Genomic DNA, 10,968 nt, shown 5'->3' with positions numbered 1-10,968 from the left:
TCTGTCTCCTCCCCGACACTCATGGTACCGGCGCCGGCGCAGCTATGACTGACGCTGCCGACGGAAGCTGACTGGGGTCAATTCAAGTCATGCAGGCTGTAAGAAACGTGGGGTCGTGGCTCTTGCGGTCCTGGACTTGGCCCCAGACAACCCGGTAACAAATGACTGCCCTCTCGAACCCACCGCCACCTCCAGGGCTATGCTCCTACTCGTGTCCCTTGAGCCACCCGGGCCCCAGTGACCGTTAGGTCGTGGTCCTCACCGAGCTTTTCTTCCCGGCAGGGTCGTGGCCAGGACGCCAGCCCGGACAATCCACACAGACGCCCGGCAGCTCCAAGACGCTGCAGCCAAGCAGAAAGTTGAAGAGAAGGCGGCGGCTCCCAGCCACACCAGGTTCAGGTGAGCCCCACTTGGACCAGCCCTCTGGAGACCCGCAACCCCTGCCTCTTGCCCGACTCCAGAGTCAGAACCAGTGAATTTTCAGCTCTGTCACTTGCTATCCGTGGGACCTTCTGCAAATAAATCTGAGCCTCAGCCTTCTCATCTAAAAATGCGGATAATGCTGAGAGAGGTGGTGAGAATCAGATGAGCCGTGGTACAGAGTAAACGTTCAGTGAACATTCGTTAAATCAATGAGTGAATGTGAGATGTCCATAACATGTATCAGCGTTCTTTCCTTCTGAGATGGAGATCTCTTCAGACTAACAACCTTCCCTGCCTCCAACACAAAATGGGGAGGTGGAGGGCGCTAGCGATGGAACAGATGCTCCTGCACATCTTACAGATGGTCCAGGGTGTGTTTTGTGCTCAGCCCTAGGAACTGGCATCTTGCTTCCCACCAGTGCCACCACCTCTGTGTGCTCTGTACACATCCACTTAACTTCACATCCATTTAGCAAACATTTACCAAGAATCTACTATGAGTGAGACACCATGCTAGGTGCCGTGAATACAGATACAAAAGATCATTCCTCCCCACAGGTAGTTCATAGTCTTTGAGGGAAGACATACATGCAAACATTTTCACCATAATTTGCTCAATAGTATAACAGAGGTAAGCATTCTTTGGAAGTATGAAAACGTAAGTGCCTAACTCCTGGCCGGGTGCAGTAGCTCATGCCTTTAATCCCAGCACTTTAGGAGACCAAGGTGGGCGAATCACTTGAGGTCGGGAGATCGAGATTAGCCTGGCCAACATGGCAAAACCCCATCTCCACTAAAAATACAAAAACTAGCCAGGCGTGATGGCTGGCACCTGTAATCCCAGCCACTCAGGAGGCTGAGGCAGGAGAATCACATGAACCCGGGGGGCGGAGGTTGCAGTGAGTCAAGTACACGCCACTGTACTCCAGCCTGGGTGACAGATTGAGACTCTGTCTCAAAGGAAAAAAACAAAAAAAAAACAGAATAAGTGTCTCATTCCTGAGGAAATCAGGCAAGACCATGGAGAAAAGAACATGGAGCTCAGAAGCGAATGGGAGTTCATCTGGACAAGTTGAAGTGGGTCACTGGAGACAAAGGTAACCATCTGTGTAAAGGCATGTGGTATGAAAATCATGGTGTGTTCAGGTGTGTATGTGATGGCAGATGAGGCCAACAAGACAAGAAGGAATCAGAATGTCAAGGGTCTTGTCTGTCACACTGGAGCTTTTACACTGTCTCCACTGAAGGCAGTGAGGAGCTGCTGAAAGGATCTAAACCAAGATTCTGTTGTAGTCATTTCTTAAACAATGCCAGGCACTGTTCAGAGTATTGGGGATATATCCCTGACCAAACAGACAAAAAGCCCTGCCCTCATAAAACTTAAATTCCAGTGGGTAGAAGACAGTAAATAGAAAACAAGTAAAATGTAGGAGTATAACGGTTGGAAAGGGGAGATGGGGGTCCAACAGGCCTGCATAGCCACATTCTGTAGGACCTTGTCGGCCACTGTGAGGACTTCAGCTTTTACTCTGAATGAGATGGGAGGCCAATGGAAATTGCTGAATAAAGGGTTGACATGATCTTGCTGACAAGATCTTGTAAGCCCTTTGGCTGCTGTGTTGATATTAAACCATAGGAGAGCAAGAATGGACGCTGGGAAGAGTCCTCTAAGCAGTTAGAAGACTATTGAAATAATCTAGACAAGAAATGATGGTGGCTTGAATCATGGTTATTGCCATGGAGGTATTATAAATGGTCTGACATATTTTGAAGGTAGAACAAGCAGGATTTGTTAATATACAGTGTGAGAAAAAGAGAGGAGCGAAGGAAGACTCCAAAATTTTTTGGGCTAAACAACTGGAAAGATGGAGTTGTCATCAAGATGAGGAAGACTGCAGGAGTTTGGATGGGGGTTGTTGAGATGCTTAATAAACATTCAAGTGGAGATACAATGTAGACCATTAGAAATGGAGCTCAAGGGCCGGGTGTGGTGGCTCACATCTATAATCCCAGCACTTTGGGAGACCGAAGCAGGCAGATCACCAGGTCAGGAGTTTGAGACCAGCCTGACCAACATGGTGAAACCCCGTCTCTACTAAAAATACAAAAATTAGCCAGGTGTGGTGGCACGAGTCTGTAATCCCAACTACCCAGGACACTGAGGCAGGAGAATCGCTTGAACCTGGGAGGCGGAGGTTGCAGTGAGCCAAGATCGTGCCACTGCACTCCAACCTCGGCGAGACTCCATCTCAAAAAAAAAAAAAAAAGAAAAGAAATGGAGTTCAAGGGACAGATTTTAGCTAGAGATATACAGTTGGGAGACATCATAGAGATATTTAAACCATGAGATGACAAAATCATTAATAGCATAAATGTAGATGAAGAGAAGAGGTTCAAGGATTGAACCCTGGAGCACTCTCACATTTAGAGATTTGGAAGACTAGGAAGAACCATCAGAAGAGACAAGGAACTTCCAGAGAGATAAAATAGGAAAACCAAGAGAGATCATTTGTTTTTTAATTTGGCTCAAAGTGGGGAGATCACTGTGTCAAATGCTGCTGATGTGATAGGTTGCTAGATCAATAACAGAATTGTGTATTGTATTTAGCAATGTGGAGTTAGTCGGATTAAAGCATTTTTGGTGGAATAGTAGGGGCTCATATCTGATTGAAATGGGTTCAGGGAGAATAGAGGCAGAGGACAGGAAGAAACAGCAAGTATAGTCAGTACCTTAAAGTTCCTTAAGAGGGCTCTGCTCTAAGGGAATAGAGAAATGGACAGTAGCTCCCAGGAGGTGGGTTCAAGAGGTTTTGGAGGGTTGTTTTGTTATTTCTTCAGTTTGGAACATAACAATATGTTTTGCCATTGGGAGTAGTGCAGTATACAGGGGAAAAAACAAGTGATACTGGAGTGGGGACATTGTGGGAACAGTGTCCTTCAGGGGCTAATACACAAGTGGAGCACTGTAACAGGAGAGAGCACCAAGGCTGTGGGCACAGATGTTCGGTAGCGGGAGCTGGAAGAAAGTCTGATTGCTTCTATTCACCCGTGGAGGTCATCCACTCAGCAATGAGGAAACAGGGAGTTGGAGGTTAGGGGAGACAAAAGAAGGTATAAAAGAGTCATCTAGGAGAATGGAAGGATAATTGAACTGGGGATGTGCTGTACGATTGCCAGGCAGTTCTAATCACTTATAAGGTCAAACCCACAGGAAAGAATATACTTGTAACCTTTGAATACCAGTGTGTTTTTGTTTTGCCTTTTAAAATACCTCTAGAAAAGCAGGTAGGGCTGGGGTGAGAGTAACCCTCAGATTATAATATAATTTCTAAAATGGAATCTATTGTATTTCAAGTGGCTGTGGTGGGTACAAACATGAATCTGATTTATGTGTGTAGGCCTAGTGGAACAGCAAGTTTATTTCCAGCTCCATTGCTGAAGGATGGTTGTGTGTGTTCAAATTTTAAAAATCACAGCTTCGGGAGGCTGAGGCAGGAGAATGACATAAACACGGGAGGCGGAGCTTGCAGTGAGCTGAGATCCAGCCACTGCACTCCAGCCCGGGCGACAGAGCGAGACTCCGTATCAAAAAAAAAAAAAAATCACAGCTTGGTGAGGAAAGCTCTAGACTGAGACAGATCTCCTAGGTCCAAGACTTGGCTTCTCTTACTAACCCTATTTCCCTATTGGTACCTAATTTTTGCCATCTGAAAATAAAGAGTACTTTAGCTAGAAATAGCCAGAAAACAGCTTGGACTAAGACAGTGGAAGATCTTGAACGCAAGACAATGTGTTCACATCTGATTCTATTGGGACATTTGAAACATAGATTTCCAGACCCCAATCAGAAGTCCAGGGTGAAGCTTAAACATCTGTATGCTTCACAGCTGACCGATGTTCAGCCTGCATTGAAAACCACTGGTCTAGGGTAGAGGTTGGCAAACTGGTTCACTGGGCAAATCTGGCCAGTTGCCTGTTTTTCTAAGTAAAGTTTTATTGGAACACAGCCTATTAATTTACTGTTGTCTATACCTGTTTTTGGGATATAGTGGAAGAGTTTAGTAATTGGGACAGAGACCTGTTGGCCCGCAAAGCCTAATATATTTACTATCTGGCCCTTTACAGAAAAAGTTTGCTGTCCTTTATCCCAGGGGATTCTGGATTTTTTTTAATGGTAATGATATGAGTATTATTTTTGTCTCATTTTTTATAAAGTAGAGTCCAGATATTGTCTATGGTTGATGAAACAAGAAACAGGTTTGACTGTATTTTTTAAATTGTGAGAAGAGGAACCTACAAAAGATCTGAAAATAACGATATGGGCATACTAGCAGGGACAAGGAAGATGGGGAGTATGAATTAAAATATCTTCTCATAGCAGAAAGTCCCTAGATGTGTCTGAAGTCAACAAGTCAAGAAACAGCCTCATAAGCACAGCAGTCACAGATGAAGTGGTAGCACCAGAAGGACTGAAAAGGAATGGTGGGGGCAGCCACTTCAGAAGCAGCAGAGGGCAGAGAGCTGTTGTTTTTTAACCATGTGTTGTATTTCTTTGACTTATAAAAAGTTGAGACAATTTTAAATAAAATCTTTCTTCTAATTGCAGCATTTACCCTCCCATTCCAGGAGAGGAGAGCTCTCTGAGGTGGGCGGGAAAGAAATTTGAGGAGATCCCAATCGCACACATTAAAGCATCCTACAACAAGTAAGTGGGAAGGGAAACACTGGGCCATTCTAGCATGAGATTCTTTCTGCTTCAAAGGGAAAGTCAAGCTTGGCCCTGAATACCCTGGGGTAGAAGTGAGGGTGCTAAGTGCTGCATGATGGCACCAGTGTAGAGCAGCATCTTCCTCCCCATTTGAGGAACCACCTGCTGTCTTTACAAAGCTTATTCAGGTTTCGTCAAAATGTGAAATAGGGTGGGCATTTCCTAGTTACAAGATTTCTTTGCTTTCCTTGAGAATAGTTTTGCTCAATAGTTGGAAGAAGTGTATTAGGGGCATATGGTCCCACCATGAAGGTGTTTATTAAGTGTTGCTGATAGGGAATGGATGATATATAAATTAAAAGAAATATGATTCAAGATATTAATATGATTTATTAATACACTAACCAGAATCTAAACGTGTAAATAGATATTGTCCTTACTGTGGGCCACTGTGCACTGGCCTCCGCCTTGTAGAGCTAAATGTGGATGGTGAGTTTAAAGTGACAAGACTAGTGTTCTTGTGTGGCTTACGGACGGGGGCAGTGCCAAGGGAATTCCTAAACATATGCTGGCAACAGAAGCATTTCTGGTATTAGTGACAACTTTGCAGGTTGGCCCCCACTTGGAAATGAGATCAGTATTTGGTCACAGCCAACCCACCCAGCAATTTAGAGACCAGCACAAGAGACTAGAGTCATGGGCTAAATTGTGTGGCACAGATGAAATGCTCTAGGATTCATTTCAGCATTTGTCAGATAAACGTAAAGTGACAGCAACTGGATTTCCTTTTTTTCCCCCTTTCAGGCTAATAAGGACATAGGCTAACTCTGCATTTAAGTGTCTATGGTCTACTCTGTACAGCACTGTTTAGGCTGTCACAGAGACAAGCAATTATGCATCTATTCAGTATGGAAAACTCTAGAAACTCTGGTAGGGGGAATGGCAGAGCCATAGCCAGGATAACAAGCGGATGACCCAAGCTCAGGGCTGACTCCAGCAGGCCTCCCCTTTAGTCACTTCTCCTGCCTCCTTCTGTGAGCTCTCAGAGCTCTCCAGACCAGAAATAGGATGATGATGACTAAAGGGGAAATCGAAAGCATATCTGAGGATTTCTTAAGGCATAATCTTAATTGTATTAATAAGTTAACTTATTAGAGACGATTAGGAAAAAGGTGTGGGTGGATGCAGTGGCTCACACCTATAATCCCAGCACTTTGGGAGGATCACTTGAGGCCAGGAATTTAAGACCAGCCTGGGGAACATAGTGAGACCCAGTCTCTACAAAAATACAAAAATTAGCTGGGCGTGATGACATGCACCTGTAGTCCCAGCTACTCGGGAGGCTGAGGTGGGAGGATGGCTTGAGCCCAGGAATTGGAGGCTGCAGTGACCTGTGATCATGCCACTACACTTCCAGCCTGGGCGACAGAGTGAGACCCTGTCTCACAAAAAAAATTTTAAAAAAAGAGAAAAGTTTTACTTGTTTAAAATAATTTTTGATCATGAAATACAGTGTCATAAGCATCAAAAGTATCCAATATGAGGCCAGGCACAGTGGCTCATGCCTGTAATCCCAGCACTTTGGGAGGCCAAGGTGGGGAGATCACCTAAGGTCGGGAGTTCAAGACCGGTCTGACCAACATGGAGAAACCCTGTCTCTACTAAAAATACAAAATTAGCCGGGTGTGGTGGCGCATGCCTGTAATCCCAGCTACTCTGGAGGCTGAGGCAGAAGAATCGCTTGAACCCGGGAGGCAGAGGTTGCTGTGAGCCAAGATCATGCCATTGCACTCCAGCCTGGGCAACAAGAGCAAAATTCCGTCTCAAAAAAAAAAAAAAAAAAAAAGCATCCAATATGGTAATGTTGCTAATATTTTTTTAAGAGTCCTTTTAGAGCTATACAAAAAACGCATCCAATATGGTAATGTTGCTAATATTTTTTTAAGAGTCCTTCTAGAGCTATACACTGAAATATTTACAGACGAAATGATAGGTCTGGGATTTGCTTCAAAATAATCCATTGGTGAGGGGAGTGGGGTGGGAACAAGGTTTATAAATGAAACTGAATTGGATATGAGTTGACAATTGAAGCTGGTTGATGGGTCCATCAGATTTCATATGTTTTTCTCTTCACTTTTGTGTATATTTAAAACTTTCCCCAATAAAGTCATTTTCTGGGTGATGCTTATAACTACTCTCAGATTATGGAGCGCCCTTTAGATTATGTGACTTACCAGTTTTCAGTCAGGTTTAGGGGAGAATTTTGACCTTTCCTGATACTTCTTGTAGGAGTTCAAAACATGTTCATCTGATAAGCTCAAAGTAGAAGCAACTGAATTCCTTTTTCTTTCTCACCCAGGCTTCTAGGGGCATAGATTAGCTCTCTCTTATTTCCCTAAAGAAGAGTTGTATCCTGTGTGTTTCTTCTGCTTTTCTCAGCACACAGATCCAGGTAGTCTCTGCCAGTAATGAGCCCCTTGCCCGTGCTTCCTGTGGCACAGAGGGATTTAAGAATGCCAAGAAGGGCACAGGCATTGCAGCACAGACAGCAGGCATAGCCGCAGCGGCGGTAAGTGTGTGTTCCTTCGGCTTCCCTCTGTAGTGTGTGTTTGCTTTCTGCATAGCTCATCACTGAGTGGAGAATCCTCATTATACTACCCATTCAGAAGCAAGGGTTTGTCATGGCAGCTTACATGCCCTGACATTGGGGCACTGGTTTGAAAAGGTTTATGTGAAAGACTCCTCTTTTTTCTTTCTCTCAGCTTCATTAGAGGTGAAGCCCCTATTCGTTCATTCTGGGATGTAAGAGCCAAGATACCAAAGGCTTGAGAACCAAAGACCCCTCAATTTAAAAACCATTAGCCAGGTGGGGTGGCACCTGCCTGTAGTTCCAGCTACTTGGGAGGCTGAGGCTGGATGGCTTGAGCCCAAGAGCTTGAAGCTGCAGTGAGCTATGATCTCACCCTGGGCAACAGAGAGACCCTATCTCCAAAAAAAATTAAAAATAGGCTGGGCGTGGTGGCTCACAGTTGTAATCCCAGCACTTTGGGAGGCCAAGGCAGGCGAAGAGATTGAGACCATCCTGGCCAACATGGTGAAACCCCGTCTCTACTAAAAATAGAAAAATTAGCTGGATATGGTGGTGCGCGCCTGTAGTCGCAGGTACTCAGGAGGCTGAGAATCACTTGAACCCGGGAAGCGGAGGTTGCAGTGAGTCAAGATCACGCCACTATACTCCAGCCTGGTGACAGAGCCAGACTCCATCTCAAGAAAAAAAATAAAAATAAAGACCCATGGTTTGGGGTTGGGGGAGATACGATAGTCTATTTGGAGAGGATATAGTATCGTGAGGACTCATACGATACCAGTTCCATTATGAACTGTTGTAGACCTTTTTTAGAGGTAAATTGGCAAGGTGCTGCTATTGGTATAGTTATTGAGCATCTACATGTGCCAGACACTTTACATTTATTATCTTGAATCTTCAAAGACCCTCAGAATTACCCACATTTTCATAAGCCATTTGAGATTCAGAGTGTGTGACTTGCCCAGAGCCATGCACCGATTCAGTTCACTCATCGGAATCCAGATTGGTCTGGGACCAAAGCCTGCACAATTTCTACTATAGCACAGGCCTTACAAATGTTCAGACTGCCAAACTGGATGTATTTCCTGAAGGAAAACCTTGACCTTCAAACAAGGCAAGGCACCCCAAAATATTGATTGCATGTACTATCATCAGAAATCAAAATGCTGTAAATGCCCAACCATGGATGGATCATATACTATGAAAAGAAGTACGTCAGTGTTCACAGTGGCTTCTGCATGGTGGGTCATGAGTGAGTTCTGTGTATTTTCCCATTTTTGTAATGAACTGCCTTTATTATCAAGAAAGAAAATTTCAACTATAACTACTTAGAGATTTTAAACAATACTTTTGAAGTGGGTATTTAGGTTCAGCCTTGAAGCCTAGGGTGGTGCCTCATGGTCTGAAATTCTGCATGTGCCCACCTGAGAAAAACCTGAGCAATATTTAGAAATCTCCATTAGGTGGCAGTGCTGTCCTAGGCTAAACAGATCACAGTCACGTGAATTCTGCAACCTGCCAAATTCTGTGTTCTCTGCTGGCGCTTGTCCTCCACTATAGCCATCTGCCCTTTGCCTCCCTGTTTACTTCTCTGGGTGCCCTTTCCCTGAGCTCATACCCCCCCTTGCTCTAGGAGGCAGTAACAAGAGATTTGGATGCAGTAGTTCTCTCTCCGGGGCACTAACCACTCATTGCTTCTCTGCAGAAAGCTACACAAAAGGGTGTGACCCATATCCGAGTTGTGGTGAAAGGCCTGGGGCCAGGACGCTTGGTAAGCTACAGTGATTTCCGTAGTGTGTGTGCCTCCTAGTAAGTGAGAATCTGGGGCTTGAGAGCAGAGTACAGAGAGATTAGAAAACACTCTTTAGTGGATTTCCATGTTTGCTTGAAGTTCCCGTCTGTTGTTTCTATAATCGACTAAGCCCCTCAGAGCAAGCCTAGATCACTTAGTATAATTCTCAGACACTCACTGAGTGCCTGCTGTGTGCCACGCACTGGGAATTTGAAGGTGGTTCCTGGGGGAACTGTCACAAATGCCTCAGGACAGACTGGTGAGTGCAGTGGTAAAGCATGTGCCAGAGTGCTGGGAGCCCATCAGGGGATCCTGTACCTAGCAAGGATAATCTTTCCTGATGATCGTTAGCACAGATAATCTTTAGCTTCCTCAAAGAGGTGACATCTCTCTGACTTTGCAGGAATAATGAGGTATTAGGGAGGTGGAGGCACAGCGGGTGGTGGGGGACATTGCAGGCAGAGAAAACTGCCTAAATAAGCTACAGAAGTATGATACCCAAGGTGTGCCAAGATCTACAGGAAGTCTTTGTTCAGACTGTAAAGCACAATGTGGAAAGTGGTGGGTATGATTTGAGAGGGGGACAGTGAAAACCTGGCTAAAGGGTTTGGGTGGAGACGTTTGTGAGAGTAGAATAGGATTGGGATTATAGGTATCAAAGCCAGTGGGCATCTCACCCCTCCCTTCCCTTCTCTACCCGACCCTGTCCCTCTCCGAACCCTGCCTGGAAACACTGGATCATCATTTCTGGGACCATGCCATTCTACTTTTCTTTCTGCTCCTTCCAGTCTGCCATCCACGGACTGACCATGGGGGGCCTGGAAGTGATCTCAATCACAGACAACACCCCAATCCCGCACAACGGCTGCCGCCCCAGGAAGGCTCGGAGGCTGTGATGGGAAGGAAGCCTGCACTTGGACCTGACCTCAAGACTCAGCTCCAGTGGGACCTTGTAAAATGCTCCCTGTCAGAGCTCTCTCCAGAATATGCTTGTTAGAGATCCTTCAAACAGTAAGGGAGAGCTTTGCCTCCTTACACAGTGGCCTTTGCTTGCATCTCCAGCTGGAGATGGGTGTGCCCAGAAGTAAGCTTTGCATCTCTTACAAGAGGGGAGCTACAGGGGCAGCCGTGGCCTAGGCCCAGCCTCTGCTCAGAGAAAATAAATATCTGTACCATCTGTCGTAATTCTGAGATTTTTGTTTCAGAGTTACATAATTCCTACTTCCTCCTGAAAAACAGAGTGTGATTAGAGGTGAGACCTTGGATGAAAGGGTTAAAATGTCAATGTGAGTTGCTATTTACCAGACACCTTTGGTTTCAGATATTTCTTCTCTAGCCCCTTACCCAAGATTTCCAGAGCTAATCCTAGTAACTTTTCTTATTAATGACTTGTAATTTGGCCCAGATTGAGAGCTTTTTGCCACCTACCTCTGGATTCTGATAGATTTCACCATTATG

At 45.1% G+C, this 10,968-nt stretch overlaps 1 protein-coding gene across 2 annotated transcripts; it reads left to right on the top strand.

Annotated features, from left to right (window-relative positions):
* Positions 1–13: 13 nt before the first annotated feature.
* MRPS11 (mitochondrial ribosomal protein S11) lies at positions 14–10,691 on the top strand. Of its 2 annotated transcripts, XM_017882061.1 has the most exons (6): positions 14–154; positions 283–399; positions 5,030–5,128; positions 7,571–7,700; positions 9,424–9,489; positions 10,299–10,691. In XM_017882061.1, exons 1-6 carry the CDS (start codon positions 90–92, stop codon positions 10,404–10,406), a joined length of 585 nt encoding a protein of 194 aa, XP_017737550.1. In that variant the 5' UTR covers positions 14–89; the 3' UTR covers positions 10,407–10,691. The 2 variants fall into 2 exon arrangements, with proteins under 2 accessions (XP_017737550.1, XP_017737551.1); XM_017882062.1 differs by lacking the exons at positions 14–154; positions 283–399 and adding an exon at positions 1,364–1,520.
* Positions 10,692–10,968: the final 277 nt, after the last annotated feature.

Source organism: Rhinopithecus bieti, unplaced genomic scaffold (assembly GCF_001698545.2).
Source record: "Rhinopithecus bieti isolate Rb0 unplaced genomic scaffold, ASM169854v2 scaffold_12070, whole genome shotgun sequence".
NCBI classification, from domain to species: Eukaryota; Metazoa; Chordata; class Mammalia; order Primates; family Cercopithecidae; genus Rhinopithecus; species Rhinopithecus bieti.
Note: the sequence above shows the minus strand (reverse complement) of the source record. Positions and strands in the feature narration are given on the sequence as shown.

Coding starts and splice junctions, on each gene's coding strand:
- MRPS11 (XM_017882061.1), top strand. CDS start 90: ATGCAGGCTGTAAGAAACGTGGGGTCGTGGCTCTTGCGGTCCTGGACT. Junction 5,129..7,570: donor ATTAAAGCATCCTACAACAA/GTAAGTGGGAAG, acceptor TGCTTTTCTCAG/CACACAGATCCAGGTAGTCT. Junction 7,701..9,423: donor CAGGCATAGCCGCAGCGGCG/GTAAGTGTGTGT, acceptor GCTTCTCTGCAG/AAAGCTACACAAAAGGGTGT.